Source organism: Akanthomyces muscarius, chromosome 2, assembly GCF_028009165.1.
Source record: "Akanthomyces muscarius strain Ve6 chromosome 2, whole genome shotgun sequence".
NCBI lineage: Eukaryota > Fungi > Ascomycota > Sordariomycetes > Hypocreales > Cordycipitaceae > Akanthomyces > Akanthomyces muscarius.
This window is the reverse complement of record NC_079242.1, coordinates 5,035,679-5,063,063: the sequence shown is the minus strand read 5'-3', so window position 1 is coordinate 5,063,063 and position 27,385 is coordinate 5,035,679. Positions and strand designations below refer to the sequence as shown.

General features: G+C 53.4%; 10 protein-coding genes across 10 annotated transcripts; 4 read left to right on the top strand and 6 right to left on the bottom strand.

Moving 5' to 3' along the window:
• Positions 1-88: 88 nt before the first annotated feature.
• Positions 89-7,243, bottom strand: LMH87_004822 (uncharacterized protein; the record flags this gene model as incomplete). The annotated part of the gene is made up of 1 exon (XM_056196098.1): positions 89-7,243. The coding sequence occupies one exon, from the start codon at positions 7,241-7,243 to the stop codon at positions 89-91; it is 7,155 nt and encodes a 2,384-aa protein (XP_056049661.1).
• A 1,056-nt stretch (positions 7,244-8,299) lies between these two features.
• On the bottom strand, positions 8,300-10,003 carry LMH87_004821 (uncharacterized protein; the record flags this gene model as incomplete). Its single annotated transcript, XM_056196097.1, has 1 exon — positions 8,300-10,003. The coding sequence occupies one exon, from the start codon at positions 10,001-10,003 to the stop codon at positions 8,300-8,302; it is 1,704 nt and encodes a 567-aa protein (XP_056049660.1).
• Positions 10,004-10,837: 834 nt separating this feature from the next.
• On the top strand, positions 10,838-11,509 carry LMH87_004820 (uncharacterized protein; the record flags this gene model as incomplete). Its single annotated transcript, XM_056196096.1, has 1 exon — positions 10,838-11,509. One exon carries the CDS (start codon positions 10,838-10,840, stop codon positions 11,507-11,509), a length of 672 nt encoding a protein of 223 aa, XP_056049659.1.
• Positions 11,510-11,708: 199 nt separating this feature from the next.
• LMH87_004819 (uncharacterized protein) lies at positions 11,709-13,935 on the bottom strand (the record flags this gene model as incomplete). The annotated part of the gene is made up of 3 exons (XM_056196095.1): positions 11,709-12,617; positions 12,684-13,840; positions 13,914-13,935. 3 exons carry the CDS (start codon positions 13,933-13,935, stop codon positions 11,709-11,711), a joined length of 2,088 nt encoding a protein of 695 aa, XP_056049658.1.
• Positions 13,936-15,829: 1,894 nt separating this feature from the next.
• LMH87_004818 (uncharacterized protein) lies at positions 15,830-16,308 on the top strand (the record flags this gene model as incomplete). The annotated part of the gene is made up of 2 exons (XM_056196094.1): positions 15,830-15,934; positions 16,087-16,308. 2 exons carry the CDS (start codon positions 15,830-15,832, stop codon positions 16,306-16,308), a joined length of 327 nt encoding a protein of 108 aa, XP_056049657.1.
• A 680-nt stretch (positions 16,309-16,988) lies between these two features.
• LMH87_004817 (uncharacterized protein) lies at positions 16,989-17,367 on the bottom strand (the record flags this gene model as incomplete). The annotated part of the gene is made up of 2 exons (XM_056196093.1): positions 16,989-17,060; positions 17,230-17,367. 2 exons carry the CDS (start codon positions 17,365-17,367, stop codon positions 16,989-16,991), a joined length of 210 nt encoding a protein of 69 aa, XP_056049656.1.
• A 774-nt stretch (positions 17,368-18,141) lies between these two features.
• LMH87_004816 (uncharacterized protein) lies at positions 18,142-19,082 on the top strand (the record flags this gene model as incomplete). Its single annotated transcript, XM_056196091.1, has 5 exons — positions 18,142-18,151; positions 18,198-18,211; positions 18,299-18,322; positions 18,859-18,943; positions 19,000-19,082. The coding sequence occupies 5 exons, from the start codon at positions 18,142-18,144 to the stop codon at positions 19,080-19,082; spliced, it is 216 nt and encodes a 71-aa protein (XP_056049655.1).
• A 1,324-nt stretch (positions 19,083-20,406) lies between these two features.
• On the bottom strand, positions 20,407-21,785 carry LMH87_004815 (uncharacterized protein; the record flags this gene model as incomplete). The annotated part of the gene is made up of 7 exons (XM_056196090.1): positions 20,407-20,430; positions 20,517-20,658; positions 20,749-20,826; positions 20,879-21,024; positions 21,271-21,416; positions 21,489-21,617; positions 21,779-21,785. The coding sequence occupies 7 exons, from the start codon at positions 21,783-21,785 to the stop codon at positions 20,407-20,409; spliced, it is 672 nt and encodes a 223-aa protein (XP_056049654.1).
• Positions 21,786-22,014: 229 nt separating this feature from the next.
• On the bottom strand, positions 22,015-23,196 carry LMH87_004814 (uncharacterized protein; the record flags this gene model as incomplete). Its single annotated transcript, XM_056196089.1, has 1 exon — positions 22,015-23,196. One exon carries the CDS (start codon positions 23,194-23,196, stop codon positions 22,015-22,017), a length of 1,182 nt encoding a protein of 393 aa, XP_056049653.1.
• Positions 23,197-24,957: 1,761 nt separating this feature from the next.
• LMH87_004813 (uncharacterized protein) lies at positions 24,958-27,133 on the top strand (the record flags this gene model as incomplete). Its single annotated transcript, XM_056196088.1, has 3 exons — positions 24,958-25,354; positions 25,414-25,552; positions 25,600-27,133. The coding sequence occupies 3 exons, from the start codon at positions 24,958-24,960 to the stop codon at positions 27,131-27,133; spliced, it is 2,070 nt and encodes a 689-aa protein (XP_056049652.1).
• Positions 27,134-27,385: the final 252 nt, after the last annotated feature.

Below are 27,385 nucleotides of genomic sequence, written 5' to 3'. Positions count from 1 at the left end.
CAACTATCGCCATAGATTAGGCCCTTTTTTGCCCTTCTCTGTCTGCCTCATTTCTTTCAGATCCTCTTTTCTATTTTCGTCTTATCGTCTACATCTTCGCCAACATTCCTCTCAGACACTCCTCATACCACCCCAGCGCAGCCCTCGCCTCCTTCGTCGTAAACACCCGCTCATCGAACCCAAGCCTGACAACATACTCACCCGCAATCGCCCCTTTGCCAACCTCCAGCTGGATGGCGTAGTTGAACGACATTGTGTTGTGGCTCATCTTCATGACAATCCAACGCATGTGGTCGCGCTTGTCCGCTGCGTCGGCCGGCTCAAATGGCTGGAAGCAAAACAGACATTTTGCCGCCGCTGTGTTCCGATCCTCGCCTAGAGCATCGTAAATCTCGCCGAGAGACACAAGCCCGTTCTCGGTAGACTGCCAGAATGACGCCTGCGTTTCTTGGAGCAGCACCCTCATTGGCTTGGTGTTGTCAACGCTGCACAGGAACGGCAAAAAGTTGGCGCAATTGCCGTTGATCAGCTGCGGGTTGTCCAGAGGCACGTTGCGCCCCGTAACCAAATTGTCGTACACAACGTGTTGTGAGCCACTCAGGTGCGCTAGCAGTAGGCTGTACCCTGTCTGAAAGACAATCGGCGCCGTCACGCCGGCAGCTTGCGCGGTGTCGTCGATGCCGGCTTCCAGGCTTATTTTGGAGACCTGCCACTGGTACACCCTAGGATTCCTCGCCTGAACGGGGTAATGGAATGTCTTGCCCCTCAGCAGGTCGGTCCAGTATTGCAGCTGCGGTTGCTTGGGCGTCGCCCGTATGTGGTTGATAAATTCCCGAAACTCGGTGCTGGGGGCGCAAGCATGCCCTTGGTTCAAGGTCTTGAACTGATCGTCAAAAATGTGAAGAAGCGTGCCGTCGTAAGATGCGTGGTCCAGCTTGATGATGATGTCTCGCCTGCCAGTGACCGTGTGTGTGAGCAATGTGTACCGCACAAACGCTTTGCTCGGGTCGAAGCGAAGAGCCCACTCTGCGTCAACGATGGCTTTCATTTCGTCGTCTGTGGAGTAAGACTGATAGCGCAGGTTCAACGCTGGCCGCTTGAGAATTACCTGCACCGCTGTCGCCGTGTTACCTTCCTCCCCGCAGATGTACACAGCGCGCAGAATCTGGTTCCGCGCTGTGAGCATCGTAGTCAGTTCGATCCAGCGGTAAAAGTTCACATCAGCTGGAAGTTCTCGCAGGGTCAACAACTGCCAGAATTGCTCCTGCTTGTTGCCTTGCGTGAGAAATTCCACTTGGCCAGGGCTGCAGGGGTAAATTTCCTCAATCTCGTCATCCGTAATAGCCAGATCCTGGAGACGCGTGTAAATCTCTGGCGCTGGTATGTACACAGGCAATTGATCAACTGCGTCCATCTTGTCTATGATCCTGCGCTCCTCAGACAGAAGATTGGCCTGGCCTTGGAGCGTCTGTGCAGAAATCAAGTCGTTGACCTTGATATCATAGCCTGCCTTGCGAAGCACGCCAGCGAGATTGAGAGCAGATATGGAGTCACCGCCTAGACTATGGAAAGTGGTTCCGCCATGAATATCCTGCGTCGCAACCTCAAATAGGTTCGCCCAGATCAATTGCAGAGCAAGCTCCTGCTCAGTCGCCACAGTAGTCTTTTCCTCGCGCGGTAAGTATTTCTTCACGGCCTCTACTGGCATCTCCTCGGCGAGTTGGCTTAGGCGCTTCCTGTCCACCTTGCCGTTTGGTGTGAGTGGCCACGTCGCGACGGGGAGCCAGAGTGTGGGAACCATGTACCTGGGCAGCGACGTAAGGCGCGCCGTGACCTGGCTAACCTCAATGGCCTTGTCCACTGGCAGCAAAATATTATCTCCCGTCTCTGCATTCTCGTGAGAGCAAAATGCCACAATCTGCTTCTTTTTCATGATAGTGGCAATCACAGCCACACACGCCTCGAAAGCGCCACTCTTCACTATCGAGACCTCAATCTCGCCCAGCTCGATCCTGTACCCGTTGAGCTTGACCTGGTCGTCTTTGCGACCGTAGAGCTCAATCTCACCGTTTGGAAGAAATTTTGCCAAGTCGCCGGTCAGGTAAGTTCTCACACCATCGACAAATCGGAATGCCTTAGCCGTGGCGTCCGCCCGCTCGAGGTAGCCGCGGGCCAATTGGGGACCAGACAAGCACAACTCACCAATCTCGCCGTCTGCTACGGGCTCCATTGTGTCAGCGTCGAGGATCACGGCTTGCACAGATTTGAAAATGCGACCGACGTTGCGCAAGTTCATTCCGGGAAGCATTATGCTGATGCTGATGCAGATTGTGGCCTCGGTCGGCCCGTAGGCGTTATACACGACAACGCGAGGCGCCCACACACTCAGTATATGGGGTGTGATGGGCTCGCCGCCTGTCATGAGTACCTTGACGCGTGGCACGTCGTTCGGATGAAAGAGTGTGCCCATAGACGGTGTGATGTTGATCCGATCGACTTTCATTTCGTTAACAAAGTCGGCAAGGTTCGCGACGATTGAGCTCTGTTGGGCCACGCAGAGAGTTGAACCGCTGGACAGCGCAGAGAAGAGGCCGTCGAAAGAGCCGTCAAATGTATAGTTGAGGGTCCACAGGATTCGAAACCGGTTGTTCCTCAAATTTGTGTTGTCAATAATGCCTTCGGTCGCCGCCGCCAGGGCCCCGTGCGTGATGAGCGTGCCCTTTGGCTTGCCGGTACTGCCAGAGGTGTAAATGACGTAGGCAAGAGAGTCTGGGCTCAGACCCGGCGTAATTGGCCGTTCAATCGGCAAGCCATTCCAGTCAATGTCGTCAATGACAATAACCCTATATGGGAGGCCGTCAAAGAAACTCTTATTCAGGCGGTCAGTAATGACATGCGTAGCCTTGCAGTCCTCAATAATAACCATGTTGCGGCTTCTGGGGGTTTCTGGGCCGAGAGTCAGCAGAGCACCACCAGAGACAAGGATGCCGAAGATTGCGACGATAGTGTTGATGGACTTTTCAAGCAGTACAGGAACGATCTGCTCGAGCTTGACGCCGCGGTAGGGGAGGACACCGGCGAGCTGGTGGACTCTGATTGCGAGACCGGCATAAGTGATGTCGTCTCCAGAAATGTCTTGCACGGCAATGCGTGACGGGTGCGAGGCTGCCATGCGCATGAAGGCAGAGAAGCCGAGGTCGGAGGGCATGTATGGCCATGCCTCGTCAAGCATATTCTCATCGTCCGAGGTGAGTGATGGAGCCACATTCCTCTCGCTAATGGATCTTGGTGTAGCTAGGATTGATGCGTCAGAACTGTGCAACTCAGATTCAGCTGGGAGCGACACCGACACCAGCTCCTTGACAGGAGCGTTTAGCGCCTCGCCACCATTGCGAAGCACATTGGCAACAAAGTCAGCTAAGTACTGTGCAAAGTCGGATTCCAGTGTTGAAGTAAGTGTAATTCGGTCCAAGGTTTCGTTATTCAGCTCGAGCTTGGCATGTTCCACCTCGCCGAGACTCATGAACGGTAGTGCCTTCAGACCGTCGTTTTGATCGGCCGGCGAAATCTTAATGAGAAAGTTCACCATCGAGTCAAACAGGCTATTGGACTGCCTGCTGATTTTGAGAATCGTTCGAAGGCCAACATGCGCATGGGCAGCGACGTCCAGCAGCTGTTTCTGGACGTAGGCGCAGTGCGCGCCAAAAGAGCTAGTTCTGTCGACTTGCACCCGTAACGGGGCAATCATGAGTGTTGGACCGGCCATTTCCAGGATACCTGGGACAGGCGAATCTCTGCCGGAGAGAGTAACGCCCATCACCACGTCATTAGTGGCATGCACGGCGGAAAGGACAACGGACCAGGCGGCGTAGAGTAAGATGCTGGGCGTGGTTTTGAGTTTGGATGCCGTCTTTCTTAGGTCCGCTGCAAGCGACGCTGTGACTTTATTTTCGGCGTGCGTGCGATCATGCAGGGACTTAGGGCTAATCCCCTCCAGATAGTTCTTCCAAAAGTCTTTTGTGACTGTGGCATCTTTCGACTGTAAATACTTGACATAGCTGCTAAATCGGCCTCTTGCCGCGGGAGTTCGTCCGCTAATGATAGACGACAGATCCTGTGGGATGAACTCATTGGACCAGTAGTCAAACAGGGCATGGTGGCTGGTGATGACAAGGACATGGTCGGGGAGGATGCCGACCCGCCACCAGAGGTCCCCTATGCGCATGCCCTGTGCCGTCGCATTTTTTATGTATGTTTCAACGTTGAGATTTGATGTGGTGAGCGGGAGAGTCGCAGTCTTTTTGATGACCTGAACGAAGGAGGTGCCGCTGGGAACAAACGTAGTACGCAAAAGAGGCTGAGACTCCATTAGAAACTGTAGGCTCCGCATCACGTCCTGCTCGCTATGTCCTTGGAAGCTGTACGAGCGGCTGTAGATGTAAGCTGTGCCGCCGAGGATAGTGTTTGCTATGACGGCTTCCTGGAGCGCTGTGACGGGGAAGGCGTCTTCTGCCTCGGTGACCTTCATTCCTAGAAGCTCCGCAGATGTTGCGTGCTTCAACAGGCTGAATGGCGCAGGAGCCTGTGATGTTGCCGGTGCCGTGACAGTGGCGGCAAGCTTGGCAATTTCAGCGAGGATGTGATCGAGAACCATGTCTTCCACTGCGAGGACAAGACCGTGCTGTGATTGTAGTCGCGACACCACCTGGATAGCCTCGAGTGAGGTGCCTCCAAGTGAGACTAAGGAACTCTGTAGTTTCACCGCGTTCAATGACACAGACAGAATTTCGGACCAAAGAACGCGGATTACAGTCTCTGTAGCATTAAAGACAGCATCATGACCACCCTCTGCGCCCGCATCAGGCCCGAGAGTCCCCGCACGTCCAGACTCCTCCGCCAGGTTTCGAATGGCGCCCAAGTCCACCTTGTCGTTGGCATTCAGTGGTAATTTGTCCATGGGGATCCAAAAGCTCGGCATCATGTAGCCGGGCACTTGAGCGGCAAGGTACGCGCGCAAAGCGCGCACCGTGCTGGACCAGACGGTTTCACCCTGCGCGACCACGACTGCTGCAACAAGAACCGTCTTGTTGTTGATTACGCAAGGCACGATAGAAGAATGTTTCACAAACTTGTGCCTTTGTATAAAGAAGTTTGGCTCCCCCGGGTCTACCCTCTGGCCGTTGATCTTGGCCTGGAAGTCCACGCGCCCAATCAGCTCAATCGCCCCGTCGGCGTGTCGCACAGCCATGTCTCCAGTCCTGTATAATTTCCCGTGACTAAACGGATTCGTGACAAAGCGCTTGGCTGTCAGTTCTTCCGAGTTCAGATAACCGCTGGCGAGTTGTGCACCACCGAGACAAAGCTCACCGGGGACAAGCAGCGGCGACAGCTCCATCGTACCGGGTTCAACGATGTACGACATCGTTGTGTCATACGGCATCCCAATGACCCGCGAGCTCGAGCTGGCCTCCGAGAGTAGTCTTTGTCGCATGTTGAGCTGTGTGCACTCGCTCAAGCCATACGATGAGTACAGCTGAACTCTGTGCCCCCAAGTCTTAACCACTGAGGGACTGGCGGGCTCGCCACCGAGCATCATTCGTCGCAGCGAAGGCACCTGCGCAGGCGATATGAGCGCCGCAGTCGTGGACGTCATGTCGATCGAGGTTATATCCATCTTCTGTATTGTGTCGGCCAAGTTTACAATGAAATTCTTCTTCTGCGCCAAGCAGAGGCAGCCTCCGACCGAGAGGGTCGCCCAGATAGATCGCTGCGCGGCCGAAAAGACAGGGTTGAAGAAGAGCAGCTGGCGCAGTTCCTCGATTCTGGGGAAGCAGACAAGGCCATTGTACGCGGCCTGGTGAGCTAGCAGGGCTGCTTTGGGTCGGCCGGTGGAACCAGAAGTGTAGATGATGTACGCGATATCGGTTGGTTCCTGAGCGAGGAAGAGGTTGCTGGCGTCGTACTGGCGGGATACGATGGTGACTTGACCAATGTCGTGTTCGGCAGGGAACTGCCCGCGTGTAGTTTCGTCCACGAGGAGAAAGTCAGCGGCGACGTCCTCGACCATAAAGGCTTTGCGAGATTGTGCGGCGTCGACATCGAGAATGACGTACGCAGCGCCAGCTTTCAGAATGGCGAGGAGAGAGACTATAAAGTCGGCAGAGGTGCGCATGTGCACTGCCACAACTCTGGGTCTATATTGCAGTAAGTTTCGTGCAAGTTGATTTGCGCGCTGATTCAGTGTGTAATATGAGATGGGTTCGTCGTCCTCAAACTGTACGGCATCTGCGTGCGGAGTGTTGAGCGCCTGTGTCTCGACAAGCTGGTGCAGCAGGCCTGTCTGTGCTGGTACAGCGGCCTTTCCGTACTCGCTCAGAAGAAACTCTTCGACAGGTAAAATCATGCGTACTTCTGACAGTCTTTGCTTGGGGTTCTCGGTAACATTTTGTAGGGTGGCGGTGAAGTGCTCGAGGATCAAGCGAGCGTCGAGCTTGGGGAGGTCCGCGCTGTGGCGCATGCTCATCACGAACAGTGGCGACGTGGAAATATTGATGACGAGAGGGAACTCGTCGTCAGCGGACATGACGTGGTTTTGGACAAGGCTCGGGCCCTTGCAGTCGACACTGAGCTTGACTTGGGGCCGGGAGGCACCAGCGAGTCGAAGAATCTCCTCATGACTCAGGAAGCTAGCTGCTGCGGACTGGTGCACAACCTCGGCAACATGACGAAGATATGAAAGAACAGACATATCTTTGGAGAAAGATAGAACAAGCGGTACTAAGTCTTTTTTATCCTCGGTGATGATATATTGTTCACTCTGAGGGGTTCTGGTTTGTCTGTGGCTCGGTATGGTGAAGATCGCGGCGGCCTTCGCCGTCGAAGAGGGTGCATGCTGAGCGGCAACAATGGCCCAGGTACCGTATAAAAAGTCGTCAAAGCGGAGTCTGAAGCGGTCGCATAGCCCACGAGCCTGTTTGAGCAGATCATTCGGGACAACGATGGCAGTCTCGGAACGGGGCCAGTTGTACTGCTGGGGGAAGCAGTGTATTACCGGCTGCTGCCCTGCGTGGCGACGGAACCGATCCTTCCAAAAGTTGGTTGCATCCTCTGCATTCGTACTGCCACTGTTTATATGGCGCTGCAGCTGCTCATTGGAGGAGATGGGCACGAGAGCCTTGGTGGGATGGGCATCAGCAGAGCCGCGTCGCTCAGCGAAACTTGGTGTATACGGATCGATCGTCATATTCTCTGTTCAATGACACCTGGCAGAGAAAGCTCAATGTAGCAGGCGAAGTACTCTGCTCTGATGTGCAGCGCAGAATCCATCGTCTTTATTCTTCAAAACAGCTGAATCTGCCTACAAGCCCAGCTGGGCTGTTTACGGTATATTCCCGCGAGCTCGCAGCCCTAGTACATTGCGCTTGCGGCGCAAGGACTCGGGCTAAATTGAATCCCATCTTACCTGGCCACTACCAGAGGACCAGCCTCAGCTTCATCACGTACGTAGTAGCTTCGACGCTATGCTGACGGTTGGAAGGTGGCGGATTGCCTCGTGGCTTGACGGTTGACGGAGTCATGGCGCGATGAGGGTGGGGGGTGTCGCACGATCTTTAACGGCACGCCCATCAGCGGTAACGCCAGGCCGGTTTAGGGGGGTTGGCGGTTGGTCTAGCAATGTTGCTTCCGCGACACGCCGAACAGCCCGTCTTGTACGACAGGAGGAGGAGAAAGGAAGAACAGTTAATCATGATTGGTAAGGGTTGAGGCTAGATTTGTAATTCACGGAGACCATCTAGAGTTTTAACTGTTCTGGTTTTGTAATGTGCTTCGTAATGAGCCTTCTAGCTCAGGCATCGGCCATCCTGAGTGCGTCCCCCGACTAAGGCTGTCACCAAACCCACGTAAAGGCAGGCCGAGCAAATGTGCTAAGCAACAGAGACAGAGTTAGTAACTACTATTAAAAATCTGTAAAGGTAAGATGATGGATTTTGTTTCTTGGAAAGTATAAGAATTAACCGTGTTTCGGATTTTTTCGCTTCACCTCATCCTTGCAGGTAGGGAGCAGTTCGCGATGAAATCAACCCAGCCAGGAGCAGCGAGATCAACTAATTTTACAACGTTAAAATAGCCGAGCAGAGAAGAGTGACAGAGATGCATTGGCACACTTCTCATTGAAATCTGTCAAAGCAGTACCGCAGAGTAGTTTGCTGTAAACTAAGTAACATCCATTTTTGGGTATTCGCTCCAATGCGCCCATCTTTCATGGCGATCGAGAAGTTTAGTGAACCAGTCCCCAGGCTTACACGCCGCCAGCCGCGGTGCTAATAAACAGCCGTTCGCGCTTCATCACCAGACTCAACAGGGTCACCAGCACACCCGCGACAATCACCAGAATGTATGTCCTGCTCTGGGCATTGACAATAACTTCCAGAATTTTGGTCGTCATCTCGGCACTCTGCTGGTGCAGCAACTCCGACTTGGCTCCAGCAATGGTCTGCTCAATCTCCTCGAGGGAGACGTTCGGCAGCAGCGCATGGATACCGCGCTCGCTCTCATTGAGGAAGAGCGCGTTGGCAATGGCTAGGGCAAGGGTGATGCCGAAAATCTGCGCTGTGGAGATGAAGCCAATAGCCGAGGGCACGAGCTCGGGCTTGACGACGGCCTGGGCAACCGAGTACGACGCCTGGGCAAAGAGCCCGACTCCGAAGCCGAGGATGACGGTGTACCCATAGACCATGGAGACGGACGTGGTGAGGGTGACGGTATACATGAGACCGCCGCCAACGGAGACTAGGATGCCGCCAACAAGGTACCAGGGCATGTACAGGCCCCAGCGGGCAAGCAGGGCGCCGTTGCTGGTGATGGTAAAGATGACGAGGAAGACAAAGGGCAGGAGTCGCACGCCCGACTGCAGCGCCGAGTCGCCGCGGGTGAATTGGAAATACAGCGGCGCCATATAGATGGGCAGGAAGATTCCGGTGCCGCCAGCAGCCGTCATGGCGAAGAGGATCAGGACGGTACGGCTGCCAAAGAACTCGACGGGACAGACGCGGCGAGCGACAGTGGTAAAGACCGTATAGACCTGCTGGAAGCCGAGGATGATGAAAAGCAAGCCTGAGACGCAGAAGAGGGCGATGATCTGGGCAGAGTTCCACGCGTACGTGACGCCACCAAAGGAGACGCCCATGACAAAACAGGCGCACGCACTGATCATGAGAACGACACCGACGTAGTCAAACTCGCGGCAGCGGTCCCTGGCAGAAACACCCGGACGCGGGTCCTTGCTGGGGAGCATGAAGATGTATACGGGCGCGCATAGGGCGCCAATGACGAGGTTGATGTAAAAAGCCCATCGCCAACCGGCGGATGAGTCGGTGAATGCGCCTCCGATGATCGGGCCCAGGACAGTGCCGAGCCCCCAGACGAGGCCGGTGCCGCCAACGTAGACGGGCCGCTCCTGTAGGGTCGTGTTGAGGGCAATCATGGTCATTAGGCCGACGTACATGCCGGCGCCCGAGACGCCGCAGATGGCACGGCCAATGATGAAGGCGTCGACGTTGGGCGCAGCGCCGCAGACGGTCGAGCCCACCTCGAAGACGAGCACCGAGAGGAGGTACGTCCACTTTGCGTTGAACTGGCCGTAGACCTTGCCCCAGACGAGGTTGGTGCTGGCGGCGCCGATGAGGAAGGCGACGCTCAGCCACGAGAGCTTCTGCACGGCATTGAACTCCTGCACAATGACGGGTTGGACGTTGGCGACAATGGTGTTGTCGAGGGCGAAGAGGAACTGCGAGCTGTAGATGGCAGAGATGACGAGAGTCCACTTCCAGCCGGGCATGTCGCGCGGCGGCGGCGGCGGCTCGGATACATCATCGATGCCGCTCTGCGGCTGCAGCTGGTTCAAGCTGCTGCGAGCATTTTTCTCGTCGAAGTCCGGGGGGCTATGACGAGGCAAAGAGTCGTTGCTCTTGGAGAGGCTGCCGTGTTCGGTCTCGGTCTCCATGTTGACTCGATCGTTGGAAGAATGAACCGGAGAGAAATTAAATGGATGGGAGGTAAGAAGGGATCAATTGATTCTTTTGTGCGAATCTGAGCTCATAAAAAAGCATACGGTGGTGTGTGATCGAGTTTTGACCTAGGTCAGATGGACAATGATGTGTGGGAGAGGACAAGACAGGAGACTATTTTCTCGGGGTTTCCTTCCGCTCTGGTGAATAAGCGAAAGTAAAATTTGTCAGCTTCTGGATTCTTTATTATCAAGCCAGCTCATTCTTTCTCCTTTTTCTTTCTTGACATGGCCTTGACGTGGGCGGGCAGTAAACAGAGCCCACCGGCGGCACAGAGAGGGGAGGGGGGTGGGCGGTAACTCTCTGGGGCGTGAGGCGATACACAGTTGGCGGGCCGCCGATCCAGGCACCACGGCTTGCACGCCTCAGCCCCGGCCAGTGATTTTTGCCCTGCGACTCTGTCTTATGGCCTGATCAGGGACAAACCAGGCGCAAGCGAATCTCAGGTTTTCCTCGTTCCAAGGCGGACTAGCGTTGACGCCGGCGGTGGTGGCTCTTATTGTTCCTGCTGCTGCGCACAAGCGAAGGTTGTCCGCGACTTGCACGCTCTTGGGAGTAAGACGACAATTACATCTCGGAATAATGCCATTCTGGAACAGTTCCCATATTTCACGACATGAGCCGCCGTGGTCGTCAAACAAGACAAAAAAAATGACGTCTTGATAAATACCCTTCATGGGTCATCTAGTCTTGGCCCGTCTCAATTACACCCATCTTCTTCTCGCCCTCGTCCACTTCAACACATACTTTTGCAAAACACTCCACCCAAAATGCATCAGCAAGGTCACTCCATCACCGACGGCAAGCCCCTTGTCGCTCCCCTCGACATCTGGCACGCCGACGCCGAGCACGACGCAAACGCCGAGCTCCTGCGCAACTTTGAGATCAAGCGCAACGTCTTTGCGACGCTCGCCCGCTCGCCGGGCCTCTTCGTGCCCGTGATGGAGCTCCTCAAGGCGCTCCTCAATGGCGCCACGCGCAAGATCCAGATCCTTGACTACCAGCTCATCGTGCTGCGCATGGCGAGCACCGTCGGCGCCGAGTACGTGTTCGGCATCAACGAGCCCGTGTCGCGCGTCAACGGCATGGGCGAGGAGCGCATCGCGGCGCTGCGCGAGGGCTTGCCGGCCAAGGAGCTCTTCGCCATGGGCGTGTGGTCGGAGCGCCAGCAGTGCCTCATCACGCTCCTCGACGAGTCGCTCGCGACGTGGGGAAATACTCCCGAGACGATTGCGTGGGCGCGCCGCGTCATGTCCGAGGATGAGATTGTCGAGGTGTTTATCGTGCTGGGATTCTTTTCGATGGTCGCACGCATGACGATTGGGCTGCGCGTGCAGGAGGACCCTCCGATCCCGGACCTGGAGAAGCACATTGCCATGCGCATCACCAAGAACATGGGCGACGTCAAAGAGGGCGCCAAGGAAGAGGCCGTCAAGCCTTGAGACTTTGCTCAAGGGTGCACGATGCATGGAAGCTTCAAGGATTTCTCAAGATAGGAATAGCGTGTGAGGGGGAGATGAAGTAGAGACCACCATGACCACCATGACCACCAAGAATAAAAGGAATCAATACATAGTTATTTAAATACAGTACCCACCCACGTTTAGTTAGATGTAGTTTTTGACGCGGCACTCATCCATGTCATCGGAGTAGAACATGGCGCCCATCCCGATGCATGATGGATGCCCAATCAGAGTCCTCATCGGAGCCTTTCCTCCTTTCCCAGCAGTCCTTGACTATTCTGTAGGCCGCGGAGCATGTTCCGCCTGTTGCCTCCCACGCCTCCGTAGCAGACAGCAGCTGTCTGAAAGCGCCGTACTGATCCTCCGTCGCCAGACACCCCGCCACACACAGCGGCCACGGAAGGCTCTGCAGCAGCTCCGAGCCCCGCAGGTCCTTGAGCGCCTCCAGAACAGCCTCCACAGCCTGCCTAATCTCCTGCAAGTACGGGTGCGCGCCCGACATGACGACGTGTAAATATATTATGCCCGCCAGTGCATACACCTTGTTGATACCCGGGTGCGTCGGCGGCGCCGACGGCTCCCATGGCGGTGTCGATCCGGGCGACGACTGAGAAGAGTTTCTCGGGCTGTTGCTCCATACCTCCTGCCAGAGTCGCTCTTCGATCCTGGCCCCGCGCTTGACGAGGTCGACAATGGACAGCTTGTGGGCGGCCTGCGCCGTCTTCTTCCAGCGATCGAGTGTCGTGACTTCGCAGATCAGCGCCATGACCGTGCTGCGGCACCCCATCATGCTCTGCACGGGTGTGCCTAGGTTCTCCAGCTCCTTGAGGTGGTCCACGTCCAGGAAGCTCTCGCCGCGTGTCGAGGCGGCGGCGATGATGTCAAACGAGATGAAGGAGCCGAGCATCACGCAGCAGGATCGGCCGAGGTCCGGGGATAGGCCCGAGTGACGATAGCGATCGACGCCGCAGCCGCGATCACCCAGCTCGAGAGTTGACGGGACGCGTCGGGCGCTGACCAATGTAGGCAACAATTTCGCGGCGGCTCGCAGCAACTCTTTCCAGTTTTCTGTCCCACCGGTGAAGCCCTTTCTCTACATTAGCCAACAATACTCGCCAGCCTCATTTTGAGTCAATTTGTTTTCGTTACTCACCTCTAAAAACAGCAATTGCAAGAGCGAAGTGAGCGCTTCCACGCTCTGCACGAGGCTTGTACGGCTATTGACGCCTGCCATGATACACCGCATGCCGTGGATGGCCAGGTCGTAGTACGTCGTCCCCGTGCGGCGTTGCGCCAGGCTGTTGGCAATGCCCTTGTTGTGCGGCACCGTCGCCAGGAAATGCCGCTCGCTCTGCGCCAGCGTGGCGTAGTAGGCAGGCTTGACGCGCCTCAGGATTGAAAACAGCCAGCCCCGTTCGCGGCCGTCACGCGATTGGTAGTACGGATACTGCAGGTAGAACACCTGGTCTAGAAAGTGCATGAATATGACGTCCTCGGCTTCTTCCTCTGCGGCCTCCTCCTTGGCGGGGTGCGGCCAGCTGGACACCGTTGTGGCGGCAGGCGCAGAAGTACTCGGCGTCAATGGTCGATCACGCTGCGGCGCTGTCTGTTGCAGCTCCATGATATTGCCGGACACAGTAGGCTCGGCCGGAGCGTATCGATCTTGGAAGATTGTCTCGTGAAAGTTGTCAAAGTCAGCCAAGATGTCCCCCCAGCATACATCTCCGTCCACGAATGCAACCAGATTCGAGGTTTCGGGAATCGAAGCATCCGCGAACAACGCTGGCGATATGTTGCCGGGTCGCGTGTCTGCGCTGCGGTGGAGGCCTGTCGAGTTGGGCGAGTATTCGTTGCTGCCGCTGAAAAAGGGCGACGGCGACTCGGTTGTCACGTCGCTGGGCGGCGCCGTGATCCAGCCGGCCGAGTCAACAATGGCTGTCATTCCGGGGCGATGTGTCTGCATCTGTTGAAAGTGTGGCTTTGTTGGTGGCATCGCTCTGCCGTCGAGCAGGCCCATCATCTTGGCTGCAGCGTCTGCCTGTGTGGCGCTACGCACGTCGTGGCTCGGCTGGGCGATGAAGGCAGCCTGGGCGCGCTGCCGGCTCTTCTTCGACTTTGTCTGGCCAACAATTTGCTTGAGGCGCAGCGCCTGCTCCTTTTGTAGAGCGCCATTATCCATCCAGGCGGGCCTGGCGCCGTAGCCGTGGCACTCCAGCTCCAGCGACGCGCACGACGTGCAAACGGGTCTGCACTCATCGCACTTCTTGCGGCGGACGCGACACGTCCAACATCCATGCAGGCTTCGAGCCGCTGCGATGCGTGGTTAGCCGGTCGTAAGCTGGCTTTTTCTGCTTCTTTTGCTTGAGATGGGCGCGCAGCTTACCGGGCTTTTCAGCTGGTCGCATGCCCAGAACCACAGGCTATGGTTTAGCGTGGTGACACAGTGGCAATCAGTCGTCGCGGATAGACGGACGGGGAGGCAAACAGCTGCAGCGTCTGCGATATTTCAAGTGCGGTCGTCGTCAAAAGGGCGTTGCAAGGGGGAGAAAAGAATTCGGGTGAAAAATGAGAGGTGGTAAGGCTGATCGAGGCATGACGTGGCGCTCTTCGCAATATGCGGGCGCTGAATGTGGGATGTAGAAGTGAAGTATTTCAGCCAGAGCGCGGGTAGAAAAGGTACAATTTACTGTTGAATCTCAGCGTAGACGAATGCCGTAGTTAGTCACGCACATCGGATCCACGAGAGTCCGTCAAGTCCCTGTCCCTGACCGATCCATCTCGTGCCTATCTAGCAAGCTAGTTAATCGGCACAGCCCGAAGCCCTCTCGTTTTTACTGGAAGCATAGCCGATGGAACTACCGAAGAGAATCGGACACCCGGTTTGTATCCGGCTACAGAAAAGGGTATGGAAAAGCAAACAAACAAGAGTCTTTATCTTCTCTGCTCTTTTCTGCCTGCTAATTCGGCAACTCCCGCATGCTGGTACGATGTGAGGTGTTCTCATCGCCACTCAGCCCGCAAAGCGGCAGGGAGAACACATGCAATGGAGCGACAACCCGCTCAACATCCTGATTGCTAGCCCGTACGCCGATTGCACAGATGGAGCCGTCTAGAGACTTTAAAGCCTACGCGTAGCAGCAGGAGCTTACTCTGACCCCAAAGTACGTCTGTCTCTTGCGAAAATTAGTTTTATGCTGTGCGGCCAGCGGGCTGAATCAACGGCTGAGACCTAGCGCAACGCTTTTTATCCACTGTTAGTCAACTGCCTTTGTCAAACCCGCATGCCAAGGATTTGTTTACGAAACATGCTTATATCTGCTTTTGTTTCAACACATTCATCGTACTGTTCCTGTATGCCCGCCCGGTGGCTGTAAAGGACTCAGCCCATTGTAAGAATTCATCTGCAATGGGCTAATGTTCCACCGAGTAATGCCAGCCTGGATAGCTCAAGCCCCCGATTGGCTAGGAGCTGCTCGATGCGACTATGACAGCGCGTGATGATTAAATCCATGCGACGAACGATGAAGGCTTCTAGCATCTCCGTGGCGGCAACGCTAAAGCAAACTATCCGTTCACCCACGTCGCCGCGATGAGGGCTGAGAAGTTCTGGAGTCTCTAGCGGGGTTCGTCCGATCTTTTTGTGGCTCACGGATATTCGCGCGGAACCCAATCTACACACACCTATGGCAGATGTGTCATAAAAAAGGCCCAAGAAGGATTTGCATGCAGGTAAACTCTCCCCGCCCGGTGTAACTCCCTGAACTTCCCTACTTTAGATCCCTTGCCCCTGATGCCAGAGTGTTTCGGCCTATCAGGAGTCAAAGCATGCATCGCAGCTGAAAGAGCGATATGACCGTTTCATTCACATTGCGAGATGCCGCGCGGTGTGTCCATGGGGGCATCATTTTCGCCAGGCAAAGCCCCGCGGTAGCGCTAATTCAGGGCGAAGTGGGAACAAATAACCAATAAAGACTGCAGGACGGATGATTAGTGCGCGAAACTCGACGTGGCTTGGACGACCTGGTGCTGACTTACACCAAACTTCTAAAGTCGCATTTGCGAGCTGGCCCAGCTGCCAAGGCGGTCTTCACTCTTTGCTGATATGTTGGCCCGTCTTACACGACGCCGGCGTTAATATTACTACTACTCCACTGCCGCCCCCGCCAAGTGAACAAGTTCACTTCCCCATGATACAGCTATCAAAAACGTTACTCTGCCATTTCCACCTATTCCTCCACGTCCAGTCCACCACTAAGCGGCCTGATTTATTGAAGAGACATAGCTGGGCTCGCCGCCAGAATGGCCGACCAAATCCATCGTGTGACGATGTTCAAGATCCCCGACAAGGAGAACCAGGCGAAGCTCATTAGTGCCTACGCCAAAGTCAACCAGGCAGACCAAAAGGCAAGTCTCTGTCCTTGAACAACCAAAAGCTTCAAGAATCTGTCCTATTTCTACAAGTGTAAAGCTCGCCGGAATTCCCGCGTTGATCAATTTTCTTTGTTCCTTTTTTCTTTTCTTTCTAGCTAATAGGTACCTCGCTCTTACTACTGCAGGACGGTAAACCTTGCATCAAATCCCTCGTCGTCGGTTCCGCAAAGGAGGACCCCCGCTCCCAAGGCTACACGGTCGTGTGCAAAACGGAGTTCGCCTGTATGGACGACATGAAGTTCTATGACAACGAGTGCCCTGCGCACGGCGAGTTCAAGAACACTGCCAGAACGCTGGGCGTTGAGGGCGTCTTGACGGTGTACTTTACGCCTGGTTTGATTGCCTGATCATCGCCGTGAAGAAGACTGCGTGTTCACCGCAGTGATAAAATTATGATGTCTGTTTCAATAGCTCCTGGTACCGGGTCGGGGCTGAGGCTGTATAGTCGAGGTTGAATGTGCATTGGAAATATGCCTTCTTAGGGTTAGGGTTACGAATGTCTTAGCCAATTGGCGACTTGCGAATACTATCAGCGGTAGAACATCTGTGTGGAAAAGAAAGTCTAAAAAAATTCTATGGACGCTGTTGGTGATAGTGACAATTTACTCCACGCCAGTTATATTCATGCAAGGCATTAGACGTGTCTACAAAAGTCGAGGTAAGGTAGCCCCCGAAGGATTAGACCAGGAATAAACAGATGCAAATGTGAGCCTCGAGTAGCTCCTGGGTTTTCAGTGGCTTCAATTAAATCTTTTCGTCTGTTCATCTTTATATATATATATATATATATATATATATTCTTCTCCCTGCGAAGCCCTATGAGTTAGTGGTATAAGGTGTGAGAGAGCAAAGTGTGAAGATAGTAATGTTTCACAATTAGCGAGCAAATTATTTCTCCTCTTAACTCGCTGGCATTTCCCTAGAAGATAATCTAGCTAGACTAAATTAGTATCTATCATGCCTCAGGCGGCTCCCCCTACAGATTCCACTCCTTGACATTTAGCACGAGATGACCAACTGGTCACCTCTAAGCGCAAGAGCCAAACTTGCAGTGGCTGCAGGCCTGGACCTCTCTCCAGTATCCGTCGAGGCATTGAATCTATAGCGATATGATTAGCATCTTGAGCCAGGACACTCCACCGGTTTGCTCCAGACTGTCCTCTGCATTTCTGAGCATCTGCGTCCTGAGGCGCAAAGGTTTTGACAGCGCAGAGGCAAGCGTGACAGACCGTTGTAGAGTATGGGCGGGTTTCACAGTGAGAACTTACAATGTGGTTGCCGTCACCGCATCGCTTGACGTTGGCACAGTTTCCGCCGCAGCTGGCGCCGGTCTTGTAAGGACCGTTGGCACAGGCCATGGCCGAGCCGGCGAGGAAAAGAGTAGTGACAACGGTAGAGAACTGCATGATTGCTGATTGAAGTTGGGTTTGAAGTTGAAGTTGAATTGTTTGGATTGTTGTTTGGATGATGATGTAGAAGAGTTGAACAAAGGGTAGGAAAGCGCCCTCCTTATATACTTTTCAGACGTGGTACAGCCCTCGTATAGATTGTCTTGAGAAACCGGGATGGGCACAGTGAGTCTGCAGCAACCCGGCAGGTACACTTCATTCCTCGAGCAGACTGTATTGAGAAGCCCAAATGGGCATATGACGCGGTACACTCCTCCTGTCGATTGTCTTGAGCAGACCCGGATGGGGATAGTGAACCTGCAGCTCAATACCTCTTCCAGCATGATGCAGGTTTATTCGTTTAACAATTTCTAGCGCTTACCACCTTATTACTGACGATTATATGACCTGGCTGGGGTGGTCACAGCTGCGTGTCGCCCTTCAGCTGGCCAGGTTGAGAGACGATACTCAGCTCAATCACAAGCACCCCGCTAAGTAGCAGCACTTTGAACTAGTAAGCACCTATGTGTGAGTGTGAGTTGTGAGACACGCTCGGTTGGGGTATATAAATTATAAATGGTCAATCTGCTAGATAAATGTTACGACTAAAAGCAGCGTGCAGTTAGTTCAACGAGGTGCCTGCACTTTGCACAACACTGTACGTTTGCCAGCGAATTGGTAGACACAACATTTTCAAGTTTCTCAATTTCATCAGATTCGTCAATAAAGTCAATATGAAAGCTAGCCATGTAATTAACACCCACGTGCATACATACAATAGTTTAGTCATGCATGCTACGTTGTAAGTTTATGTGGATATCCTTGCGAGATCCGGGTGGGTGTGGTAGATCTGCAACTACTGGTATGTGATCCGCGCCTCACGCACCCCTTTGTACTCCGTGCTTATGCCCCGCCTTCCTTCGCCTCATCAAAAACTGAAAAAAGCAAGCTAGCACTCGGCCGAGGGTCCGTCGTAAGACCATACGATCTATGCATCTGTTGGGGGCTGGAGCTGGAGCTGCACGGCTGGTGCAAACGACCTTCTACTTGCAGATGTGAGAACTTGAATACATGCTTGTATTAAGCCTCCGTCCCCCCTGCATATGCGAAGACTTGAAGCCATCGACAGTGTCTCACTTTGTTGCTGTCCATCATCACGTCTCGTTCTTTAGTTCACCACGCCGCTCGACGTATCCATAGCTGTCTTCCCTTTGCCTTTGAGCTGTAAAATTCAAGGCTTGAGCCAGAACACGCACATAGGGCTTGGCCAGTCAAAAATAACACCAGAAAAAAGACACTTGTGTGTGTCCTGGCCAGGCTCACCCCGATAGGAATCTGACGGATATTGCCGTTGGATGCAGGGGTCCTGTTTCTCGGTGGCCCGTGCGTCCGGCGTGCCGCTGGCTGCGTGGGGCGCCTCAGTTTGCCGGCCGGATGGACGAAAGCCTTGGATAAACGATCCACCCCTTTCACCATCCAAGTGCCGTAAGGCTTGGTTTCGTTGTTTAGGGCCTGCCTGATCATAGGGCGAACGGTCAGATTAAGCTCGTGGACACGCCTCGCGATTCGTTCAACTACTCGTCACAATCCGCGGGTACAGTCACCCCACAATGGGCCGTGGTGATTTAGCGTAAGCACTAACACACCAAGCTTTCATTCGATACGCTTTCAGTGAGATCTTCGTCCGTATTAAACTGCGATTATTCAACGGAACATTCACAAACACGAGCTGATTTTCTTTTTCTTTGGTGATGCGGAGCTTATTATCCGATTCTATCTGATGTGATGAAGCTTAGTGTGAGCGGCTGGCTAGTGAGCATGGCCTCCCTCCGCCGTCGATGATGCGTCTCCTTCTATCTCGGGAAGTGGCCGAGTGATATCTTTAACAAAATCAATTGTATCCTTAGGTGCATGATATAATCTGCTGAAAACACGGTTGATGCCCCACGCAAGTCATGGCGCTACCTGCTAAAGACGCCTCTGCACAGGCAGAGACATTAGCGACGGGCCGAGGCCCTTCCCTCGATACTCACTCCGCGGCGTAGCTACGTAACGATCAGCAGCGCTGCTCTGGGTATTACGATGATTTCCTTGGCTAATACGCCTCATCACTGCCCCAGAGACCCGCCGAATGATTGGTCCACCTCGTTGCCGGCTTTAGTCAACTCTACACGGCAGGAGGGCTTACCGATCGGCTGAGGGCCCTTTACTAAAATGCGCGCAATCAAGCCGCTCGAGATCCATCGGCTGCGATATTCCAGGGATACTCTTCATTTACTTGGTTGCAATACGTAATTGGTGGCACGCAGCTCTGCCAAGGAATGGGTCGGGTGAAGGTGGCCGAGGCAGAGGGCCAGCACACCAAGAACAGAAAGGGCCTTTGCTTTTCTCTTCTTCCTTCTTGGCGGTTTTATTTTCACTTCCCCCCTTTTAATTGTTGAACTAGCCACGGTCCGGAGGGTTTTCTTCTTTTTGAAGGCTTACCCAAACCCGTCGCCTCCCTGGCAAAACGACGCTCTCGGCATCAAGGATATTTGGAACATCTTGAAAATGTCTCGATAGATTAGTTTATCAAATGCTCAAAATGCCACGTTCAGTAGGACTTTCAATGGCGGGAGAGATGCCCGTGATGCTCGAAGGGGCATAGACGACGCCCAGATTGAAACGTCGGGCACAACCATCAAGCAACTCAACACATGCCGCAAGGTTGCGTGGAGAAGGCGTGCGCCTATGAAATAATAACTAAGTTCCTGAACCCTATCTTTATCAACGGTGAGTTGAAATACACAGTGCAGTCTGAAAATTCACCGTTGAGTTGAGTCATTTCAGTGTGTGTAGCAAAGACTGTGCTGAGGCAGGCAGGTTACAAAGTGCACGAAAGGCGTCAGATTGCTATGTACTTGTTGTATTCGGTTGTTCTCGATATGATCGGACGAGCGCACAGTGAGCATATGGTAGGCCAAAGATCAATGCGTTTCCGATGTCGCATACATCTATCAGCAAAAGCGCTGACTTCGCAGCCTCGTCCCTGGAAGGATCGCTACTGGTTGAGTCATTCTACCTCTCAAAGACCACGCTAATCTACGCCCAACCCAAATGTTAAATTCATCATAAAAAACAAAACAGAAAGTTTCTCATTTATCAGAGATGACTGCAAACAGACTTACTTCAATCTGCTCCAGCTTCCATGGAGATTTTTCCGCCGGATCATCGTCGAAGTTTTGTGGCGCGAAATCCTGCGGCGCGGTTGGCGTGAAGACGAGCCCTCTTTCAACCGAAGTTTCAGGAGGGCCATCTACGTCTGCGTAACTGTTTTGATAGAAACTTTCCCGAAAGGACAAAGCTTCATGTTCCGAAGCAAAAAAGCCCATGGCTATTTGTCAAAGGGATACGAGCCACCAATCGCTAGCTTCGTGTGAGACCAATATAGTCTTCAAGTCGGGCGACGTTGAGATTCCATTTGTTCCGGACGTTGTGCTGGTCAAGGACATCAGTGTTTTTCCGACTTGGATGAACTTCCCATACCAACCAGAATATCTCAAACTGCTCACTCTGAGCATACGCATTATCCAGCCTGGAACCGCCATCGTGCCCGACGAGTGGGTCAACGCGGCCAGATACGATGAAGCGGAGTATAGGGGTGCTGATCAGTGGAACATCCTCATGGATATTCGGCTATATGCTTTTGGCTGCTTCTCTGTAAAGCCGGACTCCGTCTGACCTGGTGTCCAACACAATAATTAGCCACTGATCGCCAAGGAAGCATCGCCTACTAAGCGGAAGGCTGCTTCTGATAGTAGAGGAAAACTTATTCAGCTACCACTAAGACCAAAGGCCAAAAAGTCCAAGTTCCTGCGACCAACCTTTGTGGATCATCAAAGCGAGACGGTTAATGCATACGTTCTCTCGTCTGCATCTTACGCTACCGCTAAGCTGTTCATCGACATCAAAGCACGCGATTACGGCGTTGAAAACAAGCCCTTTCCTCCAGGGGTCGATGGCAGTCGCAAGAAAAGCCGGTTTTACAAGGAAGGCCGCGTCCAATTTGGCCGAGATATCTTTGGAGACTTCGGTTGCGAGAACAGGGATTATGAGCAAATCCTAGAAGTGAAAAATCTCATTTCTCGGGGCAAGTTTACCTGCTATCAGCTCGAGGACATGCTTCGCGAAACCTTCGCCAACGTACGCGACCACGGTGCGCACAGAAGCGTTCTCGGTCTCTATCTCAGAGTGCTTGCATACAGCGTTGGAGAACAGTGGGGTTCCGCCTGCATGTTGGATGGTTCAGATTTCTTTTTTGGCATGCATATATCCGAAGAGACTGTTATCGACTATAACCTGTGCGTCCCAGGTGGCGATGCCGACTACAGCAAGGCAAACATAAAGCGGAACTTGGCGAGAGAGAGTGCTTGTGCTTCTCCTGACCTACAAACCATTGACAGCTTACGTCCTATGTTAATCAGAAGATCGCACGGCTGGTTTCCAGATGATGATTAGCAGAGTCATACATGTATATAGATTTCAATTGATTCCTCATCATATAAGTCTTCTAACGTGTGTTCCCAGATTCAATCCGAATTGTTCACATGCCTCTCAAGTCGTCGCCCCTCCTTACCCGTTTTACGCTTCTTTCCCAAAGGCTTGGCGATGTACAGATCATTCGGTCTACTTGGCATCGTCCTTTTTCAGGTAATAATCCCACGGAAGCTCCTCGACAAAAGTGTCCTCAACCGGGCCTATCTGTCCATCCTCACCCACCCCGTCCGATTCCTCGCGCGGTCGGGTAAAGGTGCTGGGGACTTCGTACGGCTCCATGGACGCAATGACCTTTCCCAGCCTTGTGCTATAATATCGGAATCGACGCTTCTCCGCGTGCTGCGTTGCCTCTCCTTTTTCAACGTGATCGCTGTCGTCGCTGTTAGCGACCCCGGTGTCGGGGTCCTTCGAACCGCTCCCCGCTTCTCTTTGCAGCCGAGTCATGCAGTCGACTGTCCATCTGTACTCCATTCCAGAGTGATGGGACGCAAACTCTTCAATCTCATGCCAGCTCATCAAGCCAATCGCGTTCCACCATAGCAGCTCTCCTGCCGCAGGCGGCTTGCAGTGAAACTCTCTCCGTGGCTCGACCTGCAGGAGCAAAACTCCCTTTTCAGGAAACCTGTCGTCAACAACCGCAAAACGGTCCTGATCCAAGTTCGTCTCCTCAGCGCGACGCTGATGCTGTTTGCACAGCTCATTCGTGCTGACGTGGCCGTCGAGCTCTACGGCCGTGTATCGAAAGAGATCGTCCAGGCTCTGCTCCAACGGCGGCGGCTCATCATTATCTGGGTCGTTGAACACATAGTGCAGTCCATTGTCGACAGCCTCGGCCAGTCTTAAGAAGCTGTTCGGCTCTTTGCTTGCCCTGTTGTCATACACAACGAGGCGGCGCATTGGAGGTTCTTCTGTAACGAATGCATTTTCTCGCGCTTCGAACCAGTCTGTGTTCGCGATGCTCAGTGATGCTGCCTCTATGGCAGCCTCATCCGGCACACTACGGACAGCATCCGGAAAGCCATGGTCGGCTTTCAAGTTGCAAAGCAAAAGGCCGTCTTTCTTTGCATCGGCAGAGTCGACGATTAAAAAGTAATCCTGCTCACTGTAACCCGGGGTCTTGTAGTTGTTATTCTGGTATCGGAATATTTCTAGCGGTCTTTGGCCGGGCACAGATTTGATAGTGAATTGTTCCTTGAGATCTTCGAGGCTGTCATAGACATCACTGTAGAGGAATCTGTAAATTTCTTCTTCCGTTAGGCGGCTGGCTGTGCAGTAGACTTTAAAATTGGTATCCTCAGTCAGCGCACTCATTGCGAAGAGTACTGGCAAACGTCAAGTGATGAATATTGTGTTACGCCAAAAGTGAGGGGTCGACGGTTGGAATTTTGTTCTGCTTGAACATCAGTTCATCGACGTCATTTCCACGTGACGCGATGCTGACATCTGGTGGACCGCCTGTCAATTTAATTAATCGACAGCGCTCTCAGCAAAAACTTATTTTCGATACTTGCTCAAATGGCTGGACTGTTTCTGGACCGCGCACGACGCCGAGCGTGTTGATGCGCCGCCCTGATGCACCGCCTTGGCACTGCCTCAGCATTTGCCTTCAGTAGACCTTCTTGTACGCGTACTTTTTGTTTTATATCGTAAGTCGACAAACAAAATGGCACTCTTATACATACTAGCCTTTTATGGTAATGCCGAGCGTTACACACGGCCCGCAGCCTTGTACACGAATTGACGAATCATTGGAGGGTCAGTCTGTGCTATTGACGCATGTCTGAGCAATGTCAGAAAACTGAAAAATATCTAATTCAGGACCTTTGGTGTCCGCCTTGGCGTCCGATATTGAGGGCTGTCCTCGTTCTACTCTTGACGCGATGTTGGGCGGTTGAACTGCAAGTGCGCTTACATGCAGAAACCTTGCCCAGTACATTCGGCAGCACAACTATACATATTTCAAGACCGACTCCCACTTGTAAGGCGTGAATTAAAAATTCTGTGAGCAACCATAAGAAGAGGTAATTTTTAAAGTAGATATACACCGTCCCGTCAGCACAGAGTGGTGACACGAGACAGTAATCAACCTGATCGGAGAAAAGAAGAAATTCCTCTAACCAGAGCCTTGATACAATTCCAGGTCTGGTCTCCCTACCCTCGCTTACAGAACATGTACAAGCCACACCTCCCGACCTCTCCTTCCAATACGACAAGATGCCGGAAGTCTGCACCAACATGTGTCAGGCCGTCCGCTGCGCGAGTCCAACTTTCCTATAGACGCTAACCTTTGACTTTCCCACCAACAAGGCCAAGGAGGCTCGGAGCACAAAGGCCGGCTGCAACCCACACGGCAACAAGCGCGGCACCAAGAACTCGGGCCCGGGCCACCGCGGGCCACCCAACACGTCCTGCGACGAGTACACTTTTGCGAGTGTCAAGGAGGCCGACAGCGGCCCCCAGGCCTCGCGATGCGTGCGCTCTGGAAGAACTCCCTTGGGATCACTTCTTGAGATAAACAGCTCAACAGCTTGTAGGGGTAACACGTGCATAGATGATGGCCCCGCCTTGTTGTAGACTAGTTTTACAATTAGCAGTGTTGGGAGTCTTTTCTCAATTTATCTTCCCCCACTAATATGCTCAACCGACTCCGGGACCAAAGCAGTAGCATAGACGTATCCGTTGGAATATCTATAATTATGGACACCACTGCGCCTCTCCCTACGAAGCCTTTAAACATCTCCGTTTCTTGGTTTGCTCTCCCCTGTGCATAAGAGGCAGAACGAGCCCCGTTTTGCGCACATTTGCCAGGTCATTTTACAGAAATGCCTGCAACCTAAGCCTCAAGCCTTTCCTTTGACACACATATATACATCCTCATCTTGAACACCGTGTGTGTTCTGAAGGACTTTTGCAATAGAGTGGTATGAAGCGTATGCGGCTCAGGACCCGCGCGCGCATTTCGCATCGAGTGCACCGCCACAGCTCAGGCGGGCACACCTTCGGGGAATTGTGCAGCGGCGAGACCTAATAAGTGACAGTCCAGAAGCTCCTACATGCCCGCAACCGAACAAGATGCGGGCAGCATACCAGAAGCGCAACCCCGGCTACACCAGCCTGGAAAGCCTTTTGGGCACCAGCAACTTCTCTTTCGGCAATCCTCCCAGGAGTGGAGCCTCGTCCAAGTCTTTTCGGAAGCAGCACAAAAAGACGGATAGCACCGAAAGCCAGCGCTCCTCTGTCTACGTCTCGCCCAAGCCGCAGAGCGCATTCCGTGGCATGATGCTGCTATGGAAGTGGGAGTGCTCTGCGCTTGTTGTGAGCCTCGTCATTTTTATAGCGAGCATTGTTATTTTGCGAGAGTACGAGAATAAAGCCCTTTCTCAGTGGAAGGCGCCGATTTCCATAAATACCGTCATAGCCATTATTACGACCATCTTCAAAGGCTCCTTACTCATACCCATATCCAATGGTATACATATTCACTCACATTTTTCTTAGTGAAAGACAGTACATCTAATTTCATCGCAGGAATAAGTCAGCTTAAATGGCTCTCTTTCTCAAAGGAGCCTCAAGACATGGTCACCATGGATGTCTACGACCAGGCCAGTCGAGGTGCCTGGGGATCTTTGCTTTTCATTTTCAGACAGTTTGGCGATCGCAGACTATCGTAAGTCCGCCACTCAGCGTATCCTGGCTGAACTCACTATTTCTTAGCTCCCTCGCCGCGTTTGGCGCTGCCATTGCTCTCCTCACACTCATTACCGAACCATTCTCGCAGGCGGCCGTCGCCATCGGAACTTGCGAGCGAGTGATGCACAGCAAAGCCTCTGTGCCGCGGTTCAATAACTACGCCATTGCCCAAAGCGACGCGACTGTTGCATCGCTTACGACGGCGATGCAGCTCGCCGTGTATACGGGCTTATACGCCCGGCCAACAAACAGCTCTGAGAGCATACGCAGCACCGTAGTTTGTCCGACGGGCAACTGCACATTTCCTATGGAAAGTGGTGCCTCTTTTGATACGTTGACCATGTGTCATACGTGCAGAGATGTCACAAATAAGCTCGCCATGAGCAATGCAACAAGCAGCAAACAAGACGCCCAAGAGGCAGGTGACTATGTTCTGACCGGCTACCCGGGTAATCTATCCCTGGCTAGTAGCAAGGGGTCGGGCTTCAGCGGTAAGATTTTTACTTTCGGTACCTCCAGCGGTGTGTACGGAAGCGATCCGACAAACTTGTGGCCCGTCGAAGGCTGGAACAGCACTACCTTGCTAAGCATCCAAGGCATTGCGCTGGTCAAGCCAACGCTGCAAGACAACAAGTCGGATCTAGTCCCCATGGCGTTTGACTGCGCTCTCCGACCGTGCGTCGTATCCTTCAACGCCAGCGTCCAGAATGGCAAGTATGCCGAGACAGAAATCGCACGACAGTATCTTCATGCTATTCCATTTGATAAGTCGTTCCAACTCGTCACCTCGAGTGCAGTCATCAACGGATCTCGGCAAACATGTGTCGCCAGCGACGAAAAGACAGCCACCAACAGCGCACACGTCCTCCTGCCAGCGTCAGCCTCGAGCAAATCCACCGGCCTTGACGATGACGGCAGCAGCCTACCTGGCAAGTGGTACATGCCTGAATGTGTCTACTCTCTCACCACGAGTCCGACCAGCGCGCTTGCAGATTTTGTCAGCCGCATCTTCGGCGCCGCCTCCATTCAGCTCGTACTCGGCGTAGACCAAGTCGACGGCGCCGTGTGGCTGCAGACACTCTGGAGTACCGGCACCATGACGATGGAGTCCGTCGACCGCTTCATGGACGGCGTGGCACTTGCCATTGGCGCCGAGATGCGCAGCAACAAGCCGCCGCCGCAGCAGCACGTTGACGACGGGGTCCCGTTCAGCGCCGGAAGCGTCACCGGAGACGCGCTTTACACCGAGGTGTGCATCCGCGTCAAGTGGAGGTACCTGTCCTTCTTGGCAGTTCTTCTTGCCATTGAGGTGCTGTTCTTTGCAGCCGTCGTCGTCATCAGCCAGCGCAGTCCCTGGTGGTGCGAGAACTGGAAAACGTCGGCCCTCCCTCTTCTGGCGCAGGCAATTCGTGGCGAGGACGTCGCCAATGCCCCACCGCGCTGGAGTACGGGGAGCAACATTGTTCTCGAGGGGTTTGCTCCTGACCAGATGGCGGCGAAGAAGGTGGAAGTGAGGTTGGTAGAACAGCATGGCGAATGGAGATTTGCAGCACGGTGAACGCGCCTCGGAATGTAACCAAAGTATCGTTCATTTGTTTATATAATAGTCCTACATTATGCTCTCTGATATTGTATTTTTCTCATAGTCGTACCACTCAAAAATACTAACGTTACTTCTCAGACTAAAGCGTCATTCATGTCTGACTCGAAGTGAACAGTCGTTCCGTCTTTTTCTGCAGGTAGAGCTAGTCAGCAAGAATCGCTGGGTCGTCACTGTAGACACTGATGAGTAGGCAGCCAGCTTTGGTTG